The 14,982-nt window shown below is 28.8% G+C and overlaps 3 protein-coding genes across 6 annotated transcripts; all 3 read left to right on the top strand.

Annotated features, from left to right (window-relative positions):
- The first annotated feature begins 1,418 nt into the window (after positions 1-1,418).
- On the top strand, positions 1,419-6,773 carry LOC122518051 (probable RNA-binding protein EIF1AD). 3 transcript variants are annotated; one of them, XM_043636719.1, is made up of 3 exons: positions 1,419-1,588; positions 5,630-5,924; positions 6,002-6,313. In XM_043636719.1, exons 2-3 carry the CDS (start codon positions 5,658-5,660, stop codon positions 6,227-6,229), a joined length of 495 nt encoding a protein of 164 aa, XP_043492654.1. In that variant the 5' UTR covers positions 1,419-1,588; positions 5,630-5,657; the 3' UTR covers positions 6,230-6,313. The 3 variants fall into 3 exon arrangements, with proteins under 3 accessions (XP_043492654.1, XP_043492655.1, XP_043492656.1); XM_043636720.1 differs by lacking the exon at positions 1,419-1,588 and adding an exon at positions 1,732-1,820; XM_043636721.1 differs by lacking the exon at positions 1,419-1,588 and adding an exon at positions 6,527-6,773 and having other exon boundaries at positions 5,658-5,924; positions 6,002-6,148.
- On the top strand, positions 1,582-5,437 carry LOC122518048 (DNA polymerase subunit gamma-1, mitochondrial). Of its 2 annotated transcripts, XM_043636715.1 has the most exons (2): positions 1,582-4,853; positions 4,940-5,020. In XM_043636715.1, the coding sequence occupies exons 1-2, from the start codon at positions 1,686-1,688 to the stop codon at positions 4,943-4,945; spliced, it is 3,174 nt and encodes a 1,057-aa protein (XP_043492650.1). In that variant the 5' UTR covers positions 1,582-1,685; the 3' UTR covers positions 4,946-5,020. The 2 variants fall into 2 exon arrangements, with proteins under 2 accessions (XP_043492650.1, XP_043492649.1); XM_043636714.1 differs by having other exon boundaries at positions 1,582-5,437.
- Positions 6,774-7,499: 726 nt separating the features above from the next.
- LOC122518049 (neuropeptides capa receptor-like) lies at positions 7,500-12,180 on the top strand. The gene is made up of 7 exons (XM_043636716.1): positions 7,500-8,219; positions 8,319-8,649; positions 10,063-10,153; positions 10,635-10,834; positions 11,043-11,294; positions 11,386-11,704; positions 11,766-12,180. The coding sequence occupies exons 2-7, from the start codon at positions 8,367-8,369 to the stop codon at positions 12,013-12,015; spliced, it is 1,395 nt and encodes a 464-aa protein (XP_043492651.1). The 5' UTR covers positions 7,500-8,219; positions 8,319-8,366; the 3' UTR covers positions 12,016-12,180.
- The last annotated feature ends 2,802 nt before the right edge of the window (positions 12,181-14,982 follow it).

Below are 14,982 nucleotides of genomic sequence, written 5' to 3'. Positions count from 1 at the left end.
TGTATTAAAAAATCTTCAAATTTACCGTTGAGCTTCTAATAAGATTTCAAATAAGTTTATACGTGAGATGGTTAAAACGCGAGGTACTAAGTGTTCGAAATGGATAAACGTTGTTTGTGTCACGAAAAGTACGATTTTATTTTTACGTTTGATAAAATATTAAAGCTTTAAATTATATTTATCATTGAAACGAATTTCGCATATTAGGAATACGAATTTTCTATTTTGACGAATTAATTACTATTTTTATTGTTCAAACTATTTCTAAAATTACTATCGTCGTATCGATTTCATGAATAATTTTCAACGTAATTGAAATTTTTCGGTAAAAATTGCTTTCCGAATTAAGGAAGTTGCCATTATCATATCTTCCTGGTATCTAAATTATCACCGAAGAAAGGAAACTTTATAACAGCTTTATCTTTTCAAAGATGACGTCTTTCGTATTATTAAAATGTATAACGACAGATTCTCTTTGTCAAGGAAAAATGTAATTTCCGTAACTTTAACGACTGTAATTACTTTTCTTTTTAATTTCCCCTGAGATTACTTTCTTCCATGGTATAGATGCTTCTTCTTACGCAATTTTCTATAGACCAAGATAGGAGAGTTTTAGACAAAAATTGAATATGTGCTGCTATCTGGAGATATACGTTATAAATTGTAAAGATTATTTAAGGGTATCTTTCTTTTTAAAAAATGTTTCCCACTTTAACGACTGAATGTAAGAGTGAATATGATAAAACAGTACACGAAGAATTGAATGATAACTACTATCGACAGCAGGGCTTCTTAATACTGGCAAAGAATACAGAAGTACAAAGAAACTCACAAGTTCCCTTTTATACAGTATTCCTTGATAGTATATGATGGTAAATAATAATTGGATACTATATACAGTATGGTTATATTGTAAAAATATTTAAAAAAATTATATTTAATTTGTAATATATAAACATGTGTGAACCTTCAGAAATGCATTTATATAAGTATATTTTAAAATGAAGCAATTAAAGACACACGAATAAAAAAGAATCCAAAAGGTTTGATGATAAATCCAACGATGATCACCTGTAATAAGAAGAAAACTATATTAGTCATACAATCAAGTGATAGAATAGCCTGACATATAAGTGGTCCAATTCACAGATGCACTTTTCAAATGTGAATCCTTTATTTACTTTTTATCAAATCTTTATTTACCGTTTGTAAAATAAAATTAAATTTAAACGCGTGAAACGCGAAACGCTGCACTAAAACAGGGTTACCATTAAATATAGTGGAAAACCTAAACTAACTACTAAAACTTACAAAATTTATTGCTAAAGATAATTCAGTTGGTATTACTCTTGAAACGAATGGTCAAATAAGATCCCTATCCTTTATTATTTAGTGTCAACCCACTGACCAATCCCATAGGTCAATAGAATTCTACCTTGTGAATAGGAATTTGTACTTAAGTTTTTTACGAACAGAATTCAATCTTGGTGGATCAGTGAAACTTTAGAAATAAGTGTACAAAATATTTTGCACTGCTGTTATTATCCATTTTAAATATTATAAAGATAACGATTGAATTATTTTATAGGTAAGCTGCTTTTCATTTTTTTATACTTAGCGACACGTGTCGAAGGTGATTGGTATTCTGTAATAAGTACTAGGTTGTGTGTAAACACGTTTTGAAAATGCGAATAAAAACACGTTTAATTCACATATGCATAAGACATAAATGCACTATTATTAAAGACGATTCGTTTACTTTAAAACAATTTGCCAAGAAAAAGTTGATTTTACGAAATAAAAAGTCGGAGAATAGTAAGGTTAGTAGTAGTAATAGCGGTATAACCTCAAACAATATAACCTCTAATATCAATGATCCTTTTTGCAAAGAAAGTAACTCGAATATCGACATTTTCTCACTTTCATCTTCAGACAAAACTGATACAAATATATCTAAGGAATTTTATGCAATAAATGAACCTAAATTGCCAGACAATTTCGAGCAAGCATTTCTATTTCCGTTAAAGGATCGAAACTATTCATCACAAATTAAACATAGTAATTACAGTAGCAAATATACAAAGAATATACAAGAGAAAAATAGAGAACAATCTCAAAATGATAATAAAAATGATAATAAAAATGATAATAAAAATGATAGTATTAATAGTATTACTAGATTTAATGAAATCAATATGCAAATGCTTTCTAAGCCATTGCACGAGTACTTGTTTAATAAAAATGAGAAACATGTGCATCTTCCTCAAGATATAATAGAAAGTATTAAAAAGAATTTACAAAATTATGGAATAAATACAGAAAATGTAAAACCAATACCGGACATCGATATAAGTTTACCTCCTTTAAAAGGAAAGGATTTAGAAGAACATTTTTATAATATTGCTATGGAACAAATAGCTCCTTACTTAAACATTGTAAATAAGATTATTACCGATGTACCTGAAATGCCTTCAAAATGGTTGTTACAAAAAGGTTGGACCAGATATACAAGCGATGGTGCAGAATGCGTTAATTATCCTTTAGAAGAAGGAATGATTCTAGACGTAGAAGTCTGTATGAAAGAAGGTCCGTTACCTACATTAGCTACAGCTGTTACCAATAAAGCGTGGTATGGATGGGTTTCACCAATTTTAGTAGAAAACGTAGAAGGTAATTTTGGTAGTAATTATTTTACTCCAAACATGTTGATTCCTATAGAAAGCAATGCGGACGAATGTGGTATTAAATTAAATAATTATCATCAAAAACCAAAGATCATTATAGGCCATAATGTTTCATATGATAGAACGAGGATAAAAGAACAATATTGGTTGAATTCTACCGCAACACGTTTTATAGATACAATGTCATTGCATGTATGTGTTAGCGGACTGAATAGTTATCAGAGAACTATTTTAAAAAGTGAAAAATTAAATAAGTCTACTGAAAATTGGGTTAACTATACCTCAACTAACAGTTTGAGCGAAGTGCATAAACTTTATTGCGGAGAAAATATCAGCAAAGAACAAAGAAATGTATTTGTAGAAGGATCTTTGGATGATATAAGAGAACAATTTAATGATTTAATGTTTTATTGTGCTTCCGATGTACTGGCTACTCATAGGGTCTTCCATAAATTATTTCCAATTTTTCAAGAAAGATTTCCACACCCTGTTACCTTTGCTGGAATGTTAGAACTTGGCTGCGCATATCTTCCAGTGAATTCCAATTGGCAAAGATATTTGGAAGAAGCAGAATCTACTTACGAAGACTTGAATTATGAATCTAAAATTATACTCACAAAAAGAGCAGACACTGTTTGTAAATTAATGCATAATGAAAAATATAAAGAGAATTTATGGATGTGGGATCAGGATTGGAGTACTCAAGATATTAAGATGAAAACTTCTATCTCAAAAACAAAATTACAAGAATTAAAAGAGAAAGAGAATAATAATAAAGAAATTAAGTTCGTAAGTTCAGAGTCATATTTAACAGATGAAGAAGACGAGGATCCCTTGCAAAAAGAATTTTCTTATTTAGAAGAAACGAAATACTTGTTACCAGCTAGAGTACCATATATGGCAGGTTATCCTGCTTGGTACAGAAAACTTTGTCCTAAGCAAATTGATGAAAATTGGGAACCTGGACCACAACTCATAAGTACGTCTATGCAAATTACACCTAAACTTTTAAACTTAACATGGGAGAATTATCCTTTGCATTATATTAAAGAACATGGTTGGGGTATATTAGTACCATATAGCGATGATTTGGATGTTGAAACTAAATTACCTCTAAAACAACTATTAGAACAATGTTCTTCATCTAAGTCGACTAATTTTCAAGCTTCTACAAACGATACAATGTTAACATTAAATAAAGAAGTAGAGAAAGATCTTTACAAAGTAGAATTTTGGAGATATAAGAAAAAAGAGAAGGCAGATTATGATATAAAGTACAAAGGTTCTGGAATTTGGTGCGATGTTATTTTAGATAATTGTTGTTATTTTTTCAAATTACCACACAAAGATGGTATCAATAACAACGTCGGTAATCCTTTGGCTAAAGATTTTTTGAACAAGTTTTCGGACAATATACTTGCTGGATTAGATTCGAGTGCCACGCAAATTTTGAAAATAGCAAGGAAGCTATCTTATTGGAGAAACAACAGAGATAGGATAATGTCTCAAGTGGTTGTCTGGTTTGAAAATCACTGTTTGCCAAATAATTTAAAAAAACATAAGACACGGTTTGGTGCAATAATTCCACAAGTAGTTGTATGTGGTACGTTAACAAGACGAGCAGTAGAACCAACGTGGATGACTGCTTCTAATGCACACGTTGAACGTATAGGCTCTGAATTACGATCTATGATACAAGCTCCACCAGGATATAACATCGTTGGTGCCGACGTCGACAGTCAGGAATTGTGGATTGCATCAATTATTGGAGATGCATATTATAAGAAAGTGCATGGAGCTACACCTTTTGGATGGATGACTTTAATAGGCAACAAATCAAATGGTACAGATATGCACAGTGTTACTGCAAAAGCTATTGGAATATCTAGAGATCATGCAAAAGTAATCAACTATGCTAGAATTTATGGTGCTGGGCAAAAGTTTGCTGAAAGATTACTGAAACAGTTTAATCCTACCATGACAGAAAGCGAGGCCATTACTAAATCACGAAAAATGTTTGCTCTTACTAAAGGTAATAAGGTATACACATTGAAATCAGAATACATTAACGAGGATTTTAAAGATAAGCAATATTCAACATACGAAGCAATCAAGCTAGCAAAAGCTTTTAATAAACCACTGAGGGAAATGTTTAACAAAAGCAAATGGGTTGGTGGATCAGAATCAGCGATGTTTAATAGGCTTGAAGAAATAGCTTGTAGTCCTAATCCTGTAACACCATTTTTAAACTGTAGGCTTAGTCGAGCATTAGAGAATAACGACGAAGAAGAAAAATATCTGCCAACTAAAGTCAATTGGGTAGTACAAAGTGGTGCTGTTGATTTCCTCCATTTAATGTTGGTTTCAATGAGATGGCTAATGCAAGATAATGCAAGGTTTTGTCTTTCTTTTCACGACGAAGTAAGATATTTAGTTCCATCACGGTACAAGTACAATGCTGCTCTAGCAATGCACATAACGAATCTTATGACAAGATCTTTCTGTGCCTTAAGACTTGGTATGAATGATTTACCAATGTCAGTTGCTTTCTTTGCATCCGTAGAAGTAGATACGGTTCTTCGTAAAGAATCAAGTCAAGATTCAAAGACTCCGTCTAATCCCCATGGACTTGAAAGCGGATATGGTATTCCTATTGGAGAAAGTTTAGATATACACGCGGCATTGGAAAAATCTGGTAGATCCTTAGGATCGTGGCATCGAACGAAACGTGATAAAAAGAAAACGTGATTTGATTTAAAAAAAAAAAAATATACCAAGCTTACTTCTAATCATTTTACATTGATACCATTGATATTATTTCATTTAATTACAAAAAATAATATTTTAAGTTATTCAATCAGTTATTCAAAGTAGTATTAGCGTTCAATTAAATCTTGAAAAAAATATGTTTAATTTAATTATAATTTATTTTGACGTTATTACAGTCGTTATTCGTAGATTTTCTCATTGAAAATGTCTAAAGCAACGAAACGTAAGCATGTTGTGAAAGAAGTGGAAGAATTTAGTTTTCCAACAGAATCTCAATTGATCGTCAAAGTTGTTGGATCGCGCGGCAATAATCTTCATGAGATTATAAACTCAGTTGGTGAACAATATCTCGTATCAATGCCAGTGAAATTTAGGCGACACATTTGGATTAAAGCGGGGGACTTCGTATTAGTCGAACCGATTGCGGAAGGTGATAAAGTTAAAGCAGAAATAGTGAAGATTTTAACACGAGTAAGTTTTCATTGTAAATGAAATACATGCGAATTAAGAACACGATATTATTGCTTTTTTTTTTTCTATTTTTTTAGGAACATATAAAATGGTACCGTGCACAGAAATGTTGGCCATTAGAATTTGATGAAATCAAGAATAAAAAACAACCTACCAAAACAATAAAAAATAATAGCGACGACGAAGAAGAAGAAGAAGAAGAAGATAACGATGACGATCTTTTTGTAAATACTAATAGGATAAGAACTAATGTTTCTAATACGTCGAGTGATTCAGACACGAGTTCCGATGAATCTGATCAATAATTAATTTAAGATATTAAATCAAAGTCTATAAACAAAACTTGTACATAAATTAAATATATCGTTGTTTATAGTCTTATCGCCAAATCCAATGTGAATAAATGTCTTATTTTATTATAATAATATTATAAAAGTGATAATAGTTGTTTTGATACCTAAATTATTTTTCTACAAAAATTTAAATTTAAATTTAAATTTAAAAATGAGATCATTTTTTTGTCATAAAAGGTTCAAGCAATTGATTTTGCAGTATCTTTCTCCTATAATAATAATACATTTAATATCATAATATTCTTCTAGAAACAAAAGTTGCTGCATGAATATCTGACGTATCTACTAGGATGTCTCAAACTTAGACGACCAAACTGCAAGGGTTTAATCTCCATCTAAAAAGAAAAAAAATATCCTGCAAGGTTTGTTAAAGAATTATGAATGAATTTTATATACGGAAAATATGTAACTACGCATTTTCCATTAAGTACATGGAAAGCCGACTATGTTTATCAGCTTTGCATAGATTAGATGTTTTTTTATCATACAGTAATATGTCATTTTCGTATTATTAATAAATCGTTCTATAAAATAATACGATTTAAGAAAAAAATTAGCAACAATTTTTATACATATTTTTTCAATTAAAAAACAAATAAAGAAAAAATTAGAATATTTTACGGATAAGTAAAATAGTTTCTTTCAAACGAATTTTTAAATTTATTATTTATTTTTTCTTCTTCTTTATTTCGTCTTTATCTTAAAATATTCCAAAATGTCTAAAATATTAAACAACTATTAATGACTTTTCTCACATGATGAGTGTACTCGTTATTCACATTTCTAAAAGGTTAATAAACATTTAATCTAAGCACAAAATCGTTAGATTACATAAATTATTCATATATACTGAACAACCAGGTAATATAATCTTAATCGTGTTCTATAATATTGGGTCGTTTGGAAAATAATTTCGTTATTATTCGCACAAGTTAATCACATTTACCGATACTCAATTTTATTTAACAATTCGCGAGGTTCGCTGAGAAATTAAATTTATCGAATTCGATCGTTCGTGATCATTTTTTTGAAACGTTTAGATTTAATCTCAAAGCTCACTATTAGAAAAATCGTTTTTCATTTTTAGAAAAAAAAAAAAAAACGAAACTACTTTCCGAACAATCCAATATAATTAAATGTTTAAAAGTAATCATTTCTTTGTATTAAATAACGTATGTTGAAAAGTGAGTTTAAAATTGAAAATTTGATTATACGGCTATTGATGAGACGATTTTTCATATGAAAATAAAACATTTCGTAAGCTTAATAAATGACGGTAGTACAGATAAGACTATGATATACAGTGCATAAATTAATCTTAGAAAGTTAATGTTAATGTTTCGAATGGGAAAAGTAGTAGGCATCTTTTATCATCGAAATTCATAGTGAGATACTTGATGACAACGAGTATTCAATGTTATCATTAGCGATTATTAAAGTCAGTTAGTATGTTTCCGTCCGTTGAGGAAGATTAGTGTGAAAAGTTCTACGACGAATATTCGCAAAGGCAACACACACACGGTCATCTACGACATTCTAATTGTTTGCAAACGATACAATCATAACATTCGTTCTTCGCATGAATTTATTTCTATCATTCTCGTTCATGCACGAATTAGTAGTTAAGCATGTATTAAATAAAACAAACGAAGAATAAAGTATTTAGAAAAGTTTGATCTATGGAAAAGGCGTAACGCGGAAAAATACAATAGAACGAATGAGTAAGAGGATCATTTTACCGGTAAAATGCGATTACACGTCAGTCAAATTCTCGGCAAACGAAAAATCGATAAATGACGTAAAGCGTAAGAGTTAAACGTAACTGAGTAATGAGAATATTAGATATTTAAACGAGAAGATTATATTTCCAATTCGATACGAATCTATTATTGGATTTTAGATTTGTCGTTTAAACGAGAACCTAATTCTCTTTTGTGCTCTTGTACGTATCATCTACGATTTTACAGTTTCTCGTAATGAAAGATACAAGCTTCGTTAACTGAACGTTCACTTTCAAAATAATCTCATTTCTTCTTACAAGTTCGTCACAGTGTGATACTCGAAGAAAGTTATAGACAAGATAGACAAGATGGATTTGAATAAAATCGTTTATAAGGAAAATGATTTTATGGACAAGGAGGATATGAAAAATATGACGGAATTCGAATTTCTTAGAACGGTTTTAGGTCCGAAATTTCTTCCAATGAGTTTGGTATTGCCTTTAACTACCGTTTATTTGGCGATCTTTGTGTCAGGAATTTTTGGTAATATTGCCACTTGCACGGTCATAGCCAAAAATTCGTCGATGCAAACTTCTACAAATTATTATCTCTTCAATTTGGCTATTTCCGATTTGACTCTACTTATACTCGGTAAGCTTGTTACGAATTATTCTAGGTAAAACATGAAACATTAGACGATGCATTTTAAAAGAGAATATTTTACGATGCATCAACGCATAACACCAAGGCTAATGTTAATCTAAAAATCAAATCGAATCAACGTGATAAATCTCTTCAACGTTCCATTTATTCTCCATCTTGATCTTTTTTTTTTTAATTCATTTTACGTCAAACGGAAGACGATATCTATTGTGCTTTGTGTTTTTAGTTGTTTGATTCTAATTAAGGAAAACATTTCGATGAAAGATAATTTCTGATTATCGATTAAGACAAGTTCGTGACTGAGATTAACTGATTGGATTTTTACGCGATCTTTGTATACTTTTTCAAATAATCTAAAGGGGTAAAGATTACGATGACGCAAATGCACTTCATACAAATCTCATTTTTATTTTATTCTTTTATTTATTGTCCTTTTTTTGTTCAATTTTTGAAAAGAGAAAGCTCGTTTAAAAAATGAAGATATTTTATAATCGAGATGTTCGATTTCAATACGCGATAAGTTTTCTTCTTCTAAAATGTGAAATGAAGAGATAAGAGTTTTAAATTAATCTTAGCTTTGTGTGTGCTTTGTACACTCGCGATTTTATCTCGTCTCTGTTTCTTATTTATCAATAGTTAAGGTTGCTTCTATTTACGTCATTACGAGACACCTCAAATCTCTGTCAAAACTTCTATCGCCGAATGAAAATTCAGCCTTTAAACTTTGACACAGAACAACTCAACTTTGTAGAAATTTTGAAAAGAATATTTGTTTATAAAGTTTATAAAGAAAAAGGAAATGAGAAAAATAGATTACAAATATAATTTTGTTGCTGATAACGTTAAGAAATATAATATAATGAGATTCGTGTAGGAAAGATTTTGATTAGATTTTCTTGAAATTGCAATCCGTCAAGTTCATATATCAGAAAAGGTCTACGTGAAAGTTCGAAGGTTTTACTTTATTTCATACGAAACGTGATCAAATAAAAAGTAAAAAATACTTCTACGTAGAATACTGTAAACTTTAACAATTTGTATTCAACTCATTTCTCGAAAAATGTTAACAAGAAGAAGAAACTAAAGAGAAATATGACGAGATAAAATAAGTAAACAACAACGAAAATATGAAATAGTTTTCGCATTAATTGTCAACTCATTCAAATGATTGTTGGAGTAAGTTAATTTTATTCGAGAAACGTTAATTAATTGTTTACCTTAACACAAATCTAAAGGGAGAACACAAATCAGTTGATTGAACAAACGATAATGTAATGTAGTTGATAATGTAATGAAAACGTGACAAATTTCTTCCTATCCTTAATTGAATATCGATCAATAATGTATAATTTAAAATAAGATATTTAACGTTCGGATTATTAAATCGGAACATATTTTTAGGTCTGCCAAATGAACTGAGCGTATTTTGGCAACAATACCCATGGACTTTGGGATTAACACTTTGCAAAATCAGAGCATACGTGTCCGAAATGTAAGATAAATATTCTTCTAATCTTTCAATTTTCTCGTCAATCCTTTTTTTAACCCTTTGCACTCGAGCGGCGCCGATATGGCGCCCGGTAGCCTATTTCAAGTCTCAACTCAATCAAAACTAATTACTACTACAAAACTAATTATCAAAATTTGTTTTTTTTCGACATATAAATGAATAAACTGATGATATTTTATTATTTCTATACGCTTGTTTGTTTATAAATGACATTTTACAGGTACTTTAAAAACATTATTAATTATTAATTAATAAGTAATCTTATTAAATATTAATTATTAATTATAAATTATTAAAAATTATTAATATAAATTATTAAAATATTATTAAATATTATTAAAAACATTATTAATTATTAATTAAGTAAATTTGGCCGAAATTGTCTCGAGTTGCTGGTTCGCGCAAACGAAAAAACCCTCGAATGCAAAGGGGGTTAATCTTAGCTTGTGTGTATTTTTTGCAGGTCTTCTTACGTGTCAGTACTCACGATAGTAGCTTTCTCCATGGAAAGATATCTTGCCATTTGTCATCCCCTTCGAGTTTACACCATGAGTGGATTGAAAAGGCCAATACGTTTCATATTCGCTGCATGGTCTATCGCTTTAATATCGGCGTTACCATTCGCAATTTATACTAAAGTCAACTTCGTCGAGTATCCTCCAGGTTAATAAATAAAAAACAAATCAAAACTATAGCATTGATTATTATTGATCCGATGATATGAAGTTTCGTATCAATTTTATTAATGTTGTTTTTTTTTTTTCTTTCTTTTATGATACTCATTTAAATACATATAATTATATCTAACAAAAATTAGTATATTATTCGATAATAATAATAATAATTCATTTGAATATTTTTATTCGTTTAGATTCGGGCAATTATTCCGACGAATCAGCGATTTGTGCAATACTCTCGACAAGTATGCCGAATTTTCCTCTTTACGAGATAAGTTGCATCGTATTTTTCTTCTTACCGATGCTCGTTATCCTCGTTGTTTACACGAGAATGGGTTTAGAAATACATAGAAGTACGAGACGCGTGGTAGGTCCGATCGTTCACAGTTCGATTCACGGGGAAACGCGACAGGTTCAATCAAGAAAATCGACCATCAGGATGTTAAGTACACCTTGTCGTTCCTCCTCTTATTATAAAATGATAAATTTGAATGAAGTATACGATAAACATGTATTATATTATATTTGTTTGTGTAGGTGCTGTCGTAGTGATGTTCTTTTTATGCTGGGCACCTTTTCATGCACAAAGATTACTCTACGTTTACGCAAATGATTCAGATTATTATCCCGATTTGAACGAATGGCTTTACATATTGAGCGGATGTCTCTATTATTTTAGCACCACGGTTAATCCGATTTTGTATAATTTAATGAGTGTAAAATACAGGGATGCCTTTAAACAAACTATTTGTTGCAAAAGAAAAGTTAGAAAAAGTTGGACAATAACGGCACCCGATCTTTGTCGATGCGAATCTTACGAAGAAGCACATTTGCCACGTTTTATGTGCTCTATGAGGTTTGCTATGATTTAATTCAATAATATGAATGAATATTATTATTGCATTTTTTGTTTTTAGGTACACGTTCGGTCAAGCGAAAGAAGTATTTCGATTTACATCAAATCGAGATAGAATTGCACGAAACAGAACTACGCGCGATCGTTTTTATGGTGAAATTCAGAACGCCACGAACAAAGATTCATCTAAATCTTTTTTGAATAACAACGAACATCCTGTCGTTCAGGAACGAAACAGTATAACGTCGGAGAGTACAACATCCAAAATGATCGTGAAAGAATCGATTTCAACGGCTAGTAGTTCCGTTTGATTAACACTACGATCGTGTATTTTTCAATTATTCGATAATGGGAGATGATTATTTTTTTTTTTATTATTATAAATTTGTCCTATTAGCTTGAACTTACTGGATGAAAAATTCGGTTGCTAATTTTATTTATTTAATATTTTAAATATACGTTAAGATGTGTTGGAATTTGCTTTTTTTTATTTTCATTATTTGTACATTTTATTAATGATTTACCGTTGGAAATATTTTTAAGTACAAAATTGAATCAGTATTATCGAACGCAGAGAGGAAGTGTAATTTTTTCTTTTATTTTATTTTATTTTATTTTATTCTTTTTTTTTAATTAAATCGATCATTAAAAAAAATAAAAAACAAAACAAAGTCCTATTAAATATTTGTTTGAGTAAACATCGATAACAAAGAGAGAAGTAATTTTTTTAGGAGTTTCTGCGAATCAGTCATTTTAACGATAAATCACCAACAAGATTAATTATATTTTTTTCAACTTAATAATCTATCGAAATATCAAAGAAAGGAATCAAGATTGTTAGATAAAATTTCTTTTATTCGTTATCCCGAACCATAATAAGTAAATTTGCTATTTTATTTTCAAATATATTTGCATTAATTCACAAAGTCGATGATTGATTTTGAATTAGAGCAAAGCGAAATTAGTGAGCTCTCGTTTACTCTCCCTTCTCATTCCCTCTTCTATTTCACTGCATTTGATCCTATTGCATGTAGGGTTTCTCTGTCAATACATTTCAAAGTTTATCCATTATATACCAAATTACAAATCACATGCATATAAAGCGACAAAGAACATATACCACATATAATGAAATTCAAAGGTAGGGAAAAAAAAATCTGTAAAATTCAATTGGAACGATTGATTCCTTTGTTTTCGAATGATTGATTTCTAATTTGGCTACAGATTTTAACGATAAAAGAATATTGGTCTCGATTTATTGTTAAATAAAACAACAAAATAATAGTTATTTTCATTTTTATAAGATTCTAATGCAACGGAACGAATATTTACATTGTTATTATTATAAAAAGTCAACTTCATTGGTATCAACTTCTTATTAACTTCAAATCGTGTCATAATTGGCATGCTTAAATTTTGGTCAAAATGTTAAATCAAACCTAAGCAATCTAATATGTAATTGATTCAATCTGCCACTTATATTAATCATGCTATGAATCATTCGAATTAACATGAAGAAGGATTCTATTTGTTCCGTACTTTTATTCCTTTTTAAAGAAACTGTGAAATTAATTCTAATCGAACCTATTCTGATCATTTTCGAATATATCCTTCCGGATATTCTTTTGAGATTACGTAATAAACGTTCACCATTAACGGTAATAACAACAATTATATTATTTTTGAATAATATTACTTTGAACTTTAGTTGGAAATAATTCAATTTATTTCTTAACAAGCGAGACAATGAATTTGGACAAAAATGAAGAAACTTTACGGTATTTGTATTTCATAAAATCATATTTCAAATAATCCTCTCTCTCTATTCTTGTTTTCTATATTGTTATATTGATTCAATTATAATAACTAAATAAATTAAACATTTATTTTCGTAATTTTTACAAATTTACATGGCTCTACACGAAATTTTCGCTTTTTATCCACATTCGTCTGTCCTTAATGCGTTAGTTTTTTCTTTTTTTTTTTTTTTTAATCAAAAGAAAATATGGAAAAAATATGTGCCGTGGAATTTAAGAGATGTGGGGGTGTTTCAATTCACTTGATTTAATACGACTGTATCAAACTGCGAATACCGACGTGCAAAGGAACGATAATATTCATTTAAAAAAAAAAAACAAAAAAATATTCCTGGGTTTGATAATTCGTCAAAGAAGTATTAAAAAAAAAAAGAAATAGTATGAAATAAATCCACGTTAGAGAAAATCAACGTTCGTTGATATATATATTGTACTTTTAACCGTATACCATCTAAATATAATAAACTTTGTAATTAGAAGTTACAAAAATCAATACGATTCCATTAATTGTCAAAGTCGGATATACTAAACCAACTAACCAGCTTATCCACATTCGAAATTAGTAGCATCGAGCGCGATTTTGGTGAACTACGAACGAAGTTTGTTCAGAGAGAAAGAGAGAGAGAGAGAGAAAGTTACTAAATTATTGGATAAATCGATAAAACTTTGCTAACATTTCAGAAATAAATCATTTTTCTCCATATCATTTTCATTATGATTTTTTATCGTTAATAATTATTGTTATTATATATAATAATTTATATAATATATAATATATAATATTTATAATATATAATAATTATGTTGTTATAATAATTATCGTTATTATATAATATAATTAATATTTATAATAATATAGTATATATATAGTATAGTTATAATAATAATAATGTAATTAATAATTATAATAATTAATAATATATATATATAATAATAATAATATAGTTAATAATTATTGTTATTATATATAATAATTTATATAATATATAATAATATATATAATATATAATAATTATTGTTGTTATAATAATTATCGTTATCATATATAATAATTATAATATAATAATAATAATATATATTGATAATTATAATAATAATTAATAATAATATATATAATTAATAATAATAATATAGTTAATAATTATTGTTATTATATATAATAATTTATGTAATAATATAATAATATATAATAATTATTATTGTTATAATAATAATCGTTAATAATTGGTCCATTCGAATGGACCAATCATATCGGTGCTCCTTTTATTTTTACTAATATCCTCCATTTTTTGTTCCATTCAAATGCAATAAATGTTACTTTATGAAACAATTATTTTTATCGATAATCACGTTAAGCAAACTTAATCCCAAGCTTCTAACGTTAATAATTAAAATCGATTTAAAATCGATTGCTTTCTTCAAGAAAAAATAAATATATTGATAGAAAAAAAAAAAGAGATT

The sequence above is a fragment of the Polistes fuscatus genome, unplaced genomic scaffold (genome assembly GCF_010416935.1).
Source record: "Polistes fuscatus isolate 324 unplaced genomic scaffold, CU_Pfus_HIC Scaffold22, whole genome shotgun sequence".
Classification (NCBI taxonomy): domain Eukaryota; kingdom Metazoa; phylum Arthropoda; class Insecta; order Hymenoptera; family Vespidae; genus Polistes; species Polistes fuscatus.
This window is presented reverse-complemented; position numbering and strand designations above follow the sequence as displayed.

Coding starts and splice junctions, on each gene's coding strand:
- LOC122518048 (XM_043636714.1), top strand. CDS start 1,686: ATGCGAATAAAAACACGTTTAATTCACATATGCATAAGACATAAATGC.
- LOC122518051 (XM_043636721.1), top strand. CDS start 5,658: ATGTCTAAAGCAACGAAACGTAAGCATGTTGTGAAAGAAGTGGAAGAA. Junction 5,925..6,001: donor TAGTGAAGATTTTAACACGA/GTAAGTTTTCAT, acceptor CTATTTTTTTAG/GAACATATAAAATGGTACCG. Junction 6,149..6,526: donor ATAACGATGACGATCTTTTT/GTAAATACTAAT, acceptor ATATTCTTCTAG/AAACAAAAGTTGCTGCATGA.
- LOC122518049 (XM_043636716.1), top strand. CDS start 8,367: ATGGATTTGAATAAAATCGTTTATAAGGAAAATGATTTTATGGACAAG. Junction 11,295..11,385: donor ATCGACCATCAGGATGTTAA/GTACACCTTGTC, acceptor TTGTTTGTGTAG/GTGCTGTCGTAGTGATGTTC. Junction 11,705..11,765: donor CGTTTTATGTGCTCTATGAG/GTTTGCTATGAT, acceptor TTTTGTTTTTAG/GTACACGTTCGGTCAAGCGA.